Here is a 14,015-nt window from a genome sequence, read left to right as displayed (position 1 = left end):
GCCTCTTTCTATCTCCCTTTGTCATCTCGATTTCACAACATGCCATTTATCTCCGTTGTGTGGGTCACTGAAAGTGCGCCTTCCGTGCGCAAAATTACTTTCGGATGGCTGACCGCGCGGAACCTTTGACTGAATACTGGCGCAATGGCTCTTTTGATTATTAATAAGAGTCGAGCTCGGATTCGGTCTCTCAAGAAGTATTGAGCAGTTTTTCTTATATTATTCTCATTTAATTTATAATCAGGCTGATAATGATATTAATACCCAACACCTGCAGAACACTGAAATGCACCTTAAAAGCTTTAATTGTTGGGCTAGTTGGTGATCAGTCCTAAACTTCAGCTTGTTTAGTGCAAAAGGACAGGGCACACAGTAAGAAGACACGTACACCACAAACACTACTCACAACTGATTTATTGAAGCCTAAAATACGCATACATGTACTCACAGGCCTGCTTGCGCGCAGCCTAGCAAGTGAGGCATGTTAGTGACACCTCAGTTGCTCTGTACAATGCAAAGATGGAATTTCTTTCGTGCCATGTGGGACGACTGTCTGCGTGCTGTACTCAGATTACTTGCTAGGCTGTGTGTGCGCAGGCCTGTGAGTATATATATGCACATCTTAGGCTTCAATAAATCGGTTGTGAGTAGCGCTTGTGGTGTACGTGTCTTCTTACTGTGTGTCCTGTGCTTTTGCACTAAAGAAGATCAATTTTAACACTGAAATGTGCATATTTCAGTGACTATGTTATTTGCATAGCAGTCATAATCAAAAATAAATCTCTATGCTCTTTCCCTGAAACCAAGCCAACACTGGGGGTGCGTCACGGCCAGAAACGCCCGACAGCGAAAGAGTTAATGAGCAAGGCTGCATTTTTCATACTGCTACTCTTCTGTTGCAGAGGTGTCAAACTAAAACTCGGGCTTGATAAGCATTCTATAGTAGCTGCTGGAAGACCAGATGTAAATTAAGCAAAAGTTGAGATCGGTTGAGGAATACCAGGCTCAAAACAAGACTGCTGTGAGGGCACTTCGAATGTGGGTGGAAAATCTGGAAGTATCTGGAAATCTGGAATGGGGTGGAACCGTGATTGTGATTAGGAGAAGTGGAAAATGGACAATCACTACACCGCCAACCTCTGCGACTACCTTAGTGAAACTGGACTTCACTCTTTCTTTTAAATCTCCTGCATTCCATTCCCCCTTTCTCAACTTATGCCTTATGGCAAATTTCTTGATTAAAAAAAAAATCTGGAAGAGCAGATTGGCCTTGTTGATGAGCTGATGATTGGATTGGAAAAACTTCATTGACGTTTAGTTAATGGGGACCTTGTAGACCTTGCTATATGGCCATCAGTCGATGTTGATGGCTGCACATTCGGCTCTGGCCTTGGCCTCGAGGCGAGTTTCCAGGTTGCAGCTGGGCAGCAAGGTTTCTCTACAGGCCCAGTTGCGCGAGCTGAGGAGCACTGTTGACGAATATCATGAAACTAATCGGTTGCAACAAACCAAGTTGCGGAGCCTGCAGGTAAACATTGGTGACCTTTAGAATAGGGGTTGGCATTTAAATTTTTTTTTCTGTGAGTTCCATATCGCGGTCTTCACTATTTCGTTACCCATGAAAGCAATGTTATTGCATCGCGTGACACGTCTATTTGTTCATGGCATGAGCATGACCTACGGTTGTGTCGCAGTACATCGTAAAGTGGCACGGACATGAAAGCATGACTGCCTGATATAGTCCGACTGGAGAGTTATTTAGTTATAGCTTAGCATGATTCGCCTCATGCTAATCTATAATCAGCTTCTAAGTGGAAGACTGCTTCAGAAGAAAATATTTTTATACTCGATGAATATGCATACCGTATTTTCCAGTTTATAAGACGCACCCCTCAGATTTAGAGGCTTTGAATAAAAATATTGGTATACAAGGTGCACCCTTGCCTAAGACGCACCCAAATTTATTCAGGTTAGGACAATACCGACTCGAGAGTATAGGCTTGCTCGACCATTGTGTTCGACGTTCCTGAATAAAATTTTTTACATGTGCTTGCGAATGATAGACGAAAATTGAGGCAACACTTATGCATGAAAATCTCTCCCTCAGTGAGAGCAGAAACATTTTATTACCATAAAAACCCGAATATAATACGGACCCACGTTTAATATGAGGCGCAATTTGGGGGTAGCAAAACGGGGGAAAAAAGGTTTCACCCACGTATAATGCGAGCGAAGAAAATTTTTTGAAAGCCTTTATTTTCAGAGCCTTTCACTCTCTTCATTTCATTGTCAGCCGTCGTCTGTCGAACTTTCTTCGGAAAGTCCTTTGTCAGACATATCCTCTCTTAAGAGGTTGTCTTCTGTCCCGTCGAGTGCATTGGGAATGCTGCATTTCTTAAAAGAGCGGCATACAAGCTCCTCAGAAATGCTGGCCCAAGCATCCACGATCCAGCCACAAATGATCGCTGGGTAGGCCCGCTTGAGCCGCCTGGAAGCGGTTACTTCGGGGTCTCCTGACCTCATCCACTCCTGGTAACACCGCTTGTCAGCATTCCTAAATGGCTTGTTAATACAAACATCTAGCGGCTGTAACTACGACTTCATCCCTCCCGAAATGATGAGTTTGCTGCACTATTCATGCAGTAGCCTCTTTACTGAGTCGGCCAGGTGGCAGCAGAACGCATCCAACACGAGCAATGATCTGAACCCCCCCAGTGCTTCGAGCCGCCGGCACCACACAGACTTGACCCAGTCAAGAACTAAAGTCTCGTCCATCCACCCCTTGTTCTAACACTGGACGACAACATTTTTTGGGAGTTTCACACCTTCAGGCAGCGTTTTTCGTTTAAATACAACATAAGGTGGAAGCTTGTGGGTCCATCTGCAGTGCAGGCCAGCATTACTGTAAGCCGCGTCTTCTCATTTCCTGTCGATCAGACACAAACCTGCTTGCCGCCTCTTTTGTGCACTGTGAGCGCCGACGGCATGTTAAGATACTCGGGAGTTTGGTCAGCATTCCTGATTTTGCCCACCTGGAAATCATGACTCTTCTGCAGTGATATTACATGTCGCTGGAAGGCCACAAGCTATTCCTCGTAACTTGCGAGCAGTTTCTGAAGGATGGACATTTGCCAACACAACGAAAACCCTGCTCAGCGGATAAAACGACACACCCAATTTTTGCTCGCTTTAAGTCGCTCCGCGGAATGCCTTTATTCTTGGCAATCTCCCTCACTTTAACTTGGAGCAGCTCGATACTTGCTGCTAGGTATGCTGCACGCTGTTCTTGGACGAAGGCTGCGAGATCTTGCTCATCTTTGGGGAACAGTCCACTCTTTCATCCCCGAAAACTCTTCCTCTTGCCGCTGCATGCAAATAGGACTTCCTTCTGTTTTCTCCAGCCCCGCACGCTGCCGTCAGTGATTCCAAATTGCCGCTCAGCTACACAATTCCCGATGGTCGCGGCAGCGAGCATAACCTTCCTTTTAAGGGGGGATGCGACCTTTGAAAACCGAAAAATTGCGAAGCAGTCGATATTTGGAAGATTATATATTCCAGTAGGACGTCTTATAAACTACCCTTTCCGTAATTATTAATGCCCAACTCGTTGTAGAAATCATCATCATCAGCCTGACTGCAGGGCGAAGGCCTCTCTCATATTTCTCCACTTAACCCGGCTCTGTGCTAGCTGCATCCACTTGACCCCTGCAAACTTCTTAACCTCATCCGCCCACCTAACTTTCTGCCGCCCCCTGCTATGCTTTCCTTCCTTTGGAATCCAGTTTGTTACCCTAAGCGACCATCGGTTATCCTCACTTCGCACTACATGTCCTGCCCATGCCCATTTCTTCTTCTTATTATTTAAAACTTTATTGCCACCGATACAGGATGTTTCCCTACTCCCCCACCCAGGTACGCAGACCTGAATAGGGGGCTGGGACTCCGCGACTAGAAGCGCGCAAGGATACATTGATTCTTGGCGGCGGCCTCAGCCGCCAGGCGGAAGACTTCTTATTGGGTCTCAAGGGTTTCTCGCTTTGGAGAAGGGATTCCCAAGCTTCCGTGTCATGAATGTTGGCCACTGCCTGAGGCGAAAAGGGGCATTGCCAAATTATGTGATCTAGTGTACCTCTCTGTCCGCAGTGTTTACAGTTTTCGTGTTGTCTGTCATCTACTTTTAAATGGTGCAGCCATACCGGGTTGGGGTAATTTCCGGCCTGTAGTCTGCGCAAACTTTTGGCCTCTTCGTTTGGGGTTGGCCAGGTTGGGGGAAGCCTGTACCCATTTTTTACCAGTTTGGTGGCTGGCAGTGTGGATCGAACCTCGAACCTCGCACCTCCCGCAGCCGAGACGGGCGACCAAACCACTAGACCACGGCTGCAGTGCAAGTGGCATCTCAAGCCGATTTGTGTATATCGAATTATCGATATATTGAACTATTTTGTGATCCCTTTTCGAGTTCGATATATCTGGGTTCAACTGTATACGAAAACTCCTGATTTGAGTTAAACCTCTATGTAAAAAACCTCCATGTAGTGAATACTTTTATATTACAAAGCTATTCAATTCCTCTATGCCACCCCATTGAAGTGCACATATTTGAAAACTCCATGTAATGAACATGTCATGGCAGTTGACATTAATACAGTCAAACCCGGATAGATCAAATTCGAAGGGGATCGCAAAATAGTTGGATATGTAGATAATTTTATATACAGAAATCGGCTTGAGACGCTACCTGTGATCATGAAAAATGCTGTATTTGCCGCGTAATCAACATACTCGCATAATGAACTCACTCCCCACTTTTGCCGCCGAGAATTTGAAAAAAAAAAAAAGCGTTCTATGGCACGTCCCTCCGTTCCGACCATCACATCCACAGTTCACTTACTGGCAGCGCGCCAAGATGCTACTCGGGGATAGCGTCTCGGCGTGTTTATCTTTTGACTATATAGATCATGCGGTGGCAGGGAGCGAACTTGGCAAAGTGCCCGTGATGGCTTGATTGCACTAGCCTGGTTCGATTTATCACGCTACGCTTAAGGCCGGCGGAGTCCACTGCCGCAAAATCATTGAAAAGCGTGATATCTCCAAATGCCGTTTGAAGCAAACAGTGCCAAAAGACAGTGTCATGATCATAGCCGACTGCATTTTTTCGTTGATTTATAGAAGAATGGACAACTCTCGCAAAAGAAACGAAAACCACTACCTCCCATTAACGTCCGCAGCACGCTGTGCCTCACGTTCAGCGCAAGGACAGCTCTCCCAACAGAAAAAAAAAGAACTGCAGCTTCCTAACGTCTGCAGCTGCCATAACATCGGCTATGCCGCACGTTCAGCACGATGGCAAGAATGAACGACTCCTGAAAAAAAAAAAAAACCTCACTGCTTAGTGTTCGCAGCCGCAGCACGACGACATGAGACGCGCATCGCACTTCAGTCAGCCACCGCGCGCAGAAAGTTCGCAACACACACTTGAGAAAGCATCTACCACGGGCTGAGCTGGCTTGTCCGCACTTGTGTAGTGCGTGCTGCTGCGAACGAAGACCTGGAAAAAGAGAGGAAGGGGAGAGATAAAGCTCTGCAGGAGAGTGGGCACACCCTTGCACTTCGCTCAATCGCCTTTTTCCCCTGTCCTGAACACCACGGCTGCATTGATTCCCTCTCGTTCCTTCACGCACATGGCTTCAAAACGTCACGTGCTAGCGCGCCTTTGGGGAAAGAGCGCGGCACTGCCCTGGAAAAATTTATCGAGGGGCTTTACCCGAGACCAGCCATCGCTGAACTGTGCCCTCTCTTTCCTTCTGCGCATGGCTTGAAAATGTCACGTGGCAAAAGGCCGAGGGTGATGCGATCATCTTTGGGGAAGGCGCACCGTCCAATGCGTGGTGCGGAGTTCAATATATCGAACGACCGGTGAAATTGTGTTTGATATGCGACGCAGCTTTCCTATATTTTTACATGTGATTTTCAAGGGGATATTCTGTCAGTTCGATATAACCAAAATTGAATTATTTGGGTTACATATATCCAAGTTCGACTGTATAGGCTCATTCCATGTGAAATGCCCCAGGCCCCAAAAGCGGCCACCACCAATTCTGTGGAAAAATATTGGGGTAATTGTTGATCATGTGAATACTGTTTTGGTAAACTAATTTCATGAAAAGTTTTTATTCACGTAAGCGGTTGTCAAAGTTTTTGCAAACGCACAAAAGCTGCTTGCAGTTCAATATATTTAAATCAGCTGCACAAACAGATAGTACTAGAGCAGATTCTGTTCTATATTATCACATATAAGTTGATCTTCGCTATAACTTCATAATTGACCCTGTATAAGGCTTTTCTGCGTTTCCTTGGTTCAGTAAAGAAAAAAAAAAATGTGCATTTTGGTACTTTTTTATTGTAAAATTCTTTTATGTTTGAGTCATAAATAATTTTTATTTCATTTCTCGGTTGTTAGAGTTGTTGCCAAAAATGATCTAAACTTTCTCCCAAAGTTGGCAAAAAAACATTTTTGTTCAATTGTGAGTTAAATTAAGCATAAAGGCCCTCGAGGTAAAAGTATGTGACATAGCTCATCAAACACACAAGTTTCTGAGCTTACAGTCCAGAACTTTTTTCTTAGGTAAATTTTGCCCGAAGCGAGAAAAACTTTTTGACATTCACAATCAGTGGCATGGCTCGGCACTGCTAAACTGTGCTTTCACTGCATAAGACCTGCGCCTCACTGCGAATTTCGGAATTCCCATAAACTCCGGTTCAATATATGTGGGTGCATGATATTTTCTGAGTAAGAAATGGCAGTAAAATCACAATCTAGGCCATTGCAGTGCTTTTTTATACTCTACTAATAGCATTTTAATAGTACACATTTGTGTGAAAAAACAAACTAAATATTTCATGTCTTCGTCTAGACTGAAGAATTATCAGACATGAGATACATTCTGGATGGCCCTGATTCATTGTTTCATATATAAAACAGCTTAGCTTGTTACGACTCATGCAAGAGCCTGATTCTTGCCCGTAAGCATAGGTCGGCACCATGAGGAGTGGCTCACACTCACGACCAATGACACTCGACCCCACTCACTTGCACTCACACTCATGCCCGCTGCCATTCACCGCCACTCACAGTGACACTCATGGCCACTCTCGCTCACGACCACTCACTCACACTCACGGTCACTCTGGTACATGCCCACTCATTCACACATGCCCGCTCCCATTCACAGCCACTCACACTCATGCCCGTCCACACTCGAATCCACTCACTCGCACTCACACTCATGGTTGCTCCCATTTGCGGCCACTCACTCACACTTATGACTGCTCCCTTTCCAGGCCACTCACTCACGACCACTCTCATACGCATCCACTCTCAGGGGCGTGATATGAGTGCACTCATGAGTGAGTGCGCATGTTCCATCAATGCATGGTGTCAGCATTATTGTCTCACACATCCTCAGACTAACACTGCTTGCCAGTTTGAAGCAGTTTTTGCAAGTCATTGCAAAACGAAAAATTCAATGGTTGAACAGATGGGAGGATGAGGAAACAAAATGCAGAGCAGACGAATGGACGAGTGTAGACAAGTTTTCTATTTGCAGGCTTACCCTCCTTCTATATATGTCCATAGATCCGTTCAAGCTATCATTTTGCTCTTCTGTGAGTCAGGAGAAGTTATGAATGACGACGTGATTCTTCTGCCTCTGCAAAGTTGACTGTCGCACAATAGGGCTTTCTTTGCATTCCTGACCATGCCAAGGCCAAAAGTGTGTGTCAAACTCTGGAAAGTGCGTCGTTCAGGATCGACTTTTGTAGGCATCAACTGATTGAGAGAGTGTTGGCTTGGGAAAACATGCGTGTGGAGAAAAGGTTGGCACTGCACATGTGAAAGCGCAGATCGAAAGTGCGTTCCAGCTACACTGGTTGTGAAGTTTAAAAATATCTGACGCGTAAGGACTCAAGCAAATTGTGGATTGCAGGCTAAGATGTGGTTAATGAGCTATCTCACTTATTTTTATCTCCAGGGCCTTTATGTTTAATTTTGGTCTTAATCTAAGAAAAGCATCACTTTTTGCGAACTTTGGGACTTAATTTTCTAGGTCCTTTTTAAAGAAAGCTTAAATTATATTTGTAAAACTCTACCGACGGATGAACGGTGAAAATATTTCTTGTGATTAAACCATGAACGATGTTTGTGATAAAAAATACTGAAAACGCACAATTTTTTTTGCTTTACTGAGCCATGAAAATGCACAAAATGTTTATATGGAGGCACTAATTAAGGTTAAAGTCAATTCAGCTGTGGTACAGTTGAATCCCGCTATAACGAAATTCACGGTGCACGAAAAAAAATTCGTTCTCGCGGAACTTCGTTATCGCAAAAATTTGACGTGAAACGCAGAAAGAATTGCCCAAGCAGCAGCAAAGGCGTTTAATGCCAAAAATCTGTAAGCTTGGTTTGCTTACGCTTCACGGCGAGCAACGCCGTCACGCGATTTTCGCACTCGGTCAGCAAACCCATTGCAACATCGTCGTCTCGGACAGCAACGAAATTCCTGATGACATCAAAAGCGTCCATCACCTGTACGGCGGTTGCCGCAGCCGGCGCTTCCTGTACGTCGTCGTCTTCTTCATCGGAAGAGTCCTTATCATTCCGGGCAGCTTTTATGATCTGCTCATCACTCACATCTTCGTGAACAACAACACAAGCATCAGCGCCGATGTATTCGTCGAGCTCGAGACTAGGCGGCACGGTTCCTATTTCTCCCAGCGTTTTCCAGGCGGCCGCGATCCCCGGAGCCGGTGACGCCTCTTCGTCGTCGTCTGTAACGCCTGGTGTTAGGCCAGCAGAGTGTACGGGTCGACCTTCGGCAAATCCGGCGTGCCTGAAACAGTTCACAATTACTGAGCACCCCAGTGTGCTCCAGGCAGCAGACATAATCTGCAGTGCCACGTACAAGTCCACCTTCGTGTCTCGGCCGGTTTCAGTGTTAAAAAGCAGCCGCTGAATTAACCTCCCGCGGTAAGCGCGCTTCAGGCTAAGAATCACGCACTGATCGAGAGGCTGTAAGACAGACGTGCAATTGGGAGGGAAAAACCTCAGCTCCGTGTTAGTGAGCTTGACTTCGTCGGAGTGATGCGCTGAACAATTGTCCAAAAGCAAGCAAACTTTACGGCCCTGCCGCTTCATGTCGCGGTCGAATGCCATCATCCACTCGGTGAAAATAGCGCGGGTCATCCATGACTTGTTGTTCGCCTTGTACTGCACAGGTAGGCTACGAGTTCCCTTAAAACAGCGCGGCTTGGCACTTTTGCCTATGACTAACGGCGGACGCTTGTCCGAGCCATCCATGTTTGTGCAAAGCAGCACTGTGATGCGTTTTTTGCTGTGTTTGCCGCCGTGACAGCGCTGCCCCTTGAAGTCGAGCGTCCTAGCCGGCAACATCTCGTAGAATAGCCCGGTCTCGTCGGCGTTGTAAATGTCTGCAGGCGCGAAGTTGCTTAAAATTCCGGCCATGTTACTCGCCTTCCAAGCAGCTGCTCCGTCCACGTCTGCTGACATTGACTCGCCGCACAACACTTTTCCAACGATGTTATGGCGGGCCTTGAAACGGTTTAGCCAGCCAATGCTGGCTTTAAAATCATCAATGCCAAGTAGGCATGCATAGTTCAAGGCTTTCTGCTGGACGATGCTTCCGGACAGGGGGACGTTGCTGGCTCGTGCTTCCACAAACCACGCATGCACTGCTTTGTCCAACTCTTCATGGAGGGGCCGCGTCACCTTTTTGTGCTTCGAGGATGTGCCTGAAGCAAGTGCCATTCTCACGCTGTCCTTATTGCCTAGAATCGTTGACAGCGAACTTGCAGGAATTCCGAAGTCTTCAGCAATTGCCGCTTTCTTCCTTCCGCTTTCTGCTTGGGCGATTATTTGAGCTTTTTGCTCAAGGGAAAGAGTTTTGCGTTTTTTCACTTGCGTTGCCATCGTGTCCTGCGGATGAAAACTCGTCGTTGTCGAAGAGAAAGGCAGCGAGTGAACAACGCGACCACGACACAAAGCCAAAATGGCGGAACTGCAATCACGTGATTTCATGCTTAATGTGGCTTTGGATTTGACTTGGACTTCTCGCCAATAAAACTAGTTTCGGTTTCGATTTTGAACGCGAAAATTTCGTTGAAGCGGAAACGCTCTGCAAAAATGGTTCGTTGTGCAGAGAAATTTAGGCCATTAATTCTTATAGGATACTCGCGGGGAATAAAAAATTATTCGTTGTCGCGGAAATTTCGTTGTGGCGGTATTCGTTGTGACGGGATTCAACTTATGAAATAGAGTCTGGTATTTTATCTACTTTCACACTTCATTGAAAAATATTGAATGCAAGCATCTTTTGAGTCAGCGAAAACATCGAAAGACGCTTATGTCGGCACAGTTTTTTGTGAAAAAATAATTTGGTAAAGCAGTATTCACACAATCGACAATTACCCCAATTTCTTCTGAGAGAATTAGTGATAGCCTTTTTTTAGGGTCTGGGACGTTTCAACTGGAATACTGTATAGCAAACTCGTTGCACCGAGTATCTGTTAGCTGGTGCTGAATTACTGGGAATTTGGCGGCACCCCGAAAGTTTCAAGATGATAAAACATAAACTTATGTACATGAGAAGAATGCCTACAATAGCAGCAAGTGCTGTAGTTGATACAACATTCCATGTTTCAGCGCCTATGTCACATCTACGTTGCAAATCCAGCAGTTTGCTGTATTCACTTTTGGAATGTGGCACAGAATAATTCATGCTTAAAAGCAACGAAAAGTAGCAGAAAAAAGACGTGGGGCGAGTTGTGTGCATTCATCACTGCCACATGGTTGCTGGCAAGCTCCCGCGCATTGGAAGCGGTAACAGTGGAGCCTGGCAGCGATGCGATGCAGTCGGTTTCCTGGGGCAATGATAGTGGGCGAGCAGGAACATGCTTGAAGACACTGGCATCTCCTCCTCCTTGCTTGGCGGCTGCGCAAACGTACACGCTGTCCCCCAGTCTGATTCCTCTTTCACCCTCTTCTGCACTCTCTTGTAGACAGTTTGCACAAGCTGCGGCAGAGGCTGCTGCAGTCGTGCTGCATCCTTGGCACGATCACGAAATATTTCGCCACTTCTATAACCTCTAATAATTATAAGCAGATAAATGAAGGGAAAATAAGGGTGCTCGTTATAATACATGAAGGAAAGAAGCCAACAGTCGGCGAGGCCAAGGAAAGCATTGGGGATTATGTTTTATGTCTTTTTTTTTTTCAATTTTTACTTGAATAATCACAGAAATGAGTAATGTAATCTGCTTAGGGGAAAGATAATTAAACGCAAAGTAGAAGAAAAAACAACGTGCCGATGGTGGGGACTGAACCCATGACATCTGAATATCGCGCCCGGTGCTCCTCCAACTGAGCTACATCGGCCGCTGTCCCCCCTGCTACTTTCTCGGGTATTAATGTTGCCTGTATACGAACCTTGAGAGTGTTCATCAGCGCTACCCTCAACCATAGCGGCGGACGTGGAACGTCCTGTGTTACCGCCAGCGTCACGTAGAACGTGATCAAGAGCGAGGGCGAAAGCTGTGCTAGAACCCTCTTACGCTACCTATGGCTTCAAGACTGCCAGAACCGAGACCCCCGTAAGCTACAAGCAGATAAATGAAGGGAAAATGAGGGTGCTCGTTATAATGCATGAAGGAAAGAAGCCAACAGTCGGCGAGGCCAAGGAAAGCGTTGGGGATTATGTTTTATGTCTTTTTTTTGTAATGTTTACTTGAATAATCACAGAAATGAGTAATGTAATCTGCTTAGGGGAAAGATAATTAAACACAAAGTAGAAGAAAAAACAATGTGCCGATGGTGGGGACCGAACCCACGACCTCCGAATATCACGTCCGGTGCTCTTCTAACTGAGCTACATCGGCCGCTGTCCCCCCTGCTACTTTCTTCGGTATTAATGTTGTCTGTATACGAACCTTGAGGTTACATTACTCATTACAGATACATTACGCCACTAGCAGCGGGCTGAATCTGAGGCCAGCCCTCAACCTACCTTCTGCAGGGCAAGAGAAGCTGTGATGAGCTGGTTCCTGGCAGCTTGTGGCCAAGCACACGCAGGGGCACGCTCCACTGCATTGGCCTACAGCCCCCTGGCCCATTCCCACAACAGCACCCTGCCACAGCAGCAAGGCCCAACCAGGAAGAGGCGCACGACTGTCATTTTCTATGCTGTGCCTGAGCATTTTGTCAGCCGTATTGAGATGACTAAGGTTAGCAGGCAGTAGCTGTCTGTTGAACAAAAATGGTTGCTGAAGAAGGGAGAACTATAGCACTTCAGCAAGTGGCTGCAGCACAGTGTGTCTCGTATTTTCCAAGCTGACTAATCTTGGGAATTTTTATTTTTTATTGTATAAATTTTCATTCATTCGTTCCTTCCTTCTTAATATGTGTATGGTTTAATTATCTTGCTTAATTTATGCATATGTTCAACAAGCATGCACTGAGATGTGTTTCATTTAATGTATATTGATTCCGATCACTTGTTTATGTGCGTAGTAATAAAAAAATCTCGTGGTGAGAAAATGACCAGTGCATAGCTGTTGCAAATTTCTCTATCACACACCATCCGTCCACAGTTTTTGCATAGTGTCTCTGTCATTTACTATGAAGAGGAAAGAATACATGTATTTTTCAAGAGAACACTGAAAGGCTATATGATTTATGCACCAGTATTCCTTGCTTATGCCGTAATGACAGGCAGTTAAGATTTTGCAATACCGAAAGGGTGCTGTTAAGCCTGTTAAAGCTCAAGGTTTGATATGCGCTGATATGTACAGTCAAACCCAAATATATCGAACCCAGATATATCCAATTTTGGTTATATCGAACTCACGGAATACCCCCTTGAAAATCCCATGTAAATGTATAGGAAAGCCACGTCATATATTGATCTCAATTTCACCGGTCGTTCGATATATCGAACTCCACACCACACACTGGAAAGTGCGCTTTCCTCAAAGACGATCGCATCTCCCTCGGCTGTTTGCCACGTGATGTTTTCAAGCCACGCACGGAAGGAATGAGAGGGGACAGTTCGGCGACGGCTGGTCTAGGGCAGCGCTGCGCCCATTCCTCAAAGGCACGCGCATCTGCAGTTATCGTTTCCTGTGCGCCAGCACGTGACGTTTGCAAGCCATGTGCATGGATGAACCAGAGTGAACCGGTGGGACCGAGAGGGGAAAACCGCAATAGAGTGAAGCGCAAGGGTGTGCCCATTCTTTTGCCTAGCTATCTCTCTCGCTCTCTCCCTGCCTTCGTTCACAGTAGCACGCGCCAAGCAAGCTCAGCTCGTTTTCAGACAGAAGGTCGGACGCTTTCTCCAGCGTGTGTTGCGAACCCTCTGCTGAAGTGGCTACGGCACCAGCCAACTTAAAGAAGCAGCAGATCTCTCTCTTTTTTTTTGAGAGCCGTTTATTATCCTTGTGCTGTACGCGCGGCGTAGCATAGATATGGTGGCTGCGGGCAGACGTTAAGAAGCGGCAGGGTTTCTTTTTTTGCGGGAGTTGTTCATCCTTGCATGTATGAATCAATGAAAGCACGCGGTCAGCTGCGATCATGACACTGGCTTTTCGCATTTTTCGCTTCAAACAGCTTGCGCAATCAAGCCATCCCGGGCACTCTGCCAAGTTCGCTCCCCACCACTGCAGGAGCTATCAAAAGATAGACACGCCGTGACATTATCGCTGCGCAGCATCTTTGCACGCTACCAAGAAATGAACTGTGAATGAGACAACCGAAACGGAGTGGCCCGCACCATCCACATGCAAGCGAAAACGCTTGCAATTTCTGCGGCGACACAGAAACCTTATTTTGAGCTGCCGCGGTGCTAGAGCAGCGAGAGGGACGCAGTTCCAACCAATTGGAAATTTTTCGCTCTGTCACTGCCGCTCGTCACTGAGATCGCTCAATCGCTTGCATGTGAGCGAGC

The 14,015-nt window shown here is 46.2% G+C and overlaps 1 protein-coding gene and 1 non-coding gene across 4 annotated transcripts in view; one reads left to right on the top strand and one right to left on the bottom strand.

Moving 5' to 3' along the window:
• Nucleotides 1–12,413, top strand: part of LOC146183657 (uncharacterized) — a 59,997-nt gene extending 47,584 nt beyond the window's left edge. For 2 of the 3 annotated variants that reach the window (XM_084609181.1, XM_084609179.1), the window contains one exon: nucleotides 12,090–12,413. In XM_084609181.1, the coding sequence (XP_084465307.1) occupies nucleotides 12,090–12,266 (177 nt within the window). In that variant the 3' untranslated portion in view covers nucleotides 12,267–12,413. Of the gene's footprint in view, nucleotides 1–12,028 lie in introns of all 3 variants that reach the window. The other variant, XM_084609180.1, reaches the window with a different exon arrangement.
• TRNAS-UGA (transfer RNA serine (anticodon UGA)) lies at nucleotides 11,880–11,952 on the bottom strand. Its single transcript has one exon. It is a non-coding gene; the product is annotated as a tRNA-Ser (tRNA).
• Nucleotides 12,414–14,015: the final 1,602 nt, after the last annotated feature.

Source organism: Amblyomma maculatum, chromosome 7 (genome assembly GCF_055883805.1).
Source record: "Amblyomma maculatum isolate TAMU_Amacu chromosome 7, ASM5588380v1, whole genome shotgun sequence".
NCBI classification, from domain to species: Eukaryota; Metazoa; Arthropoda; class Arachnida; order Ixodida; family Ixodidae; genus Amblyomma; species Amblyomma maculatum.
This window is presented reverse-complemented; position numbering and strand designations above follow the sequence as displayed.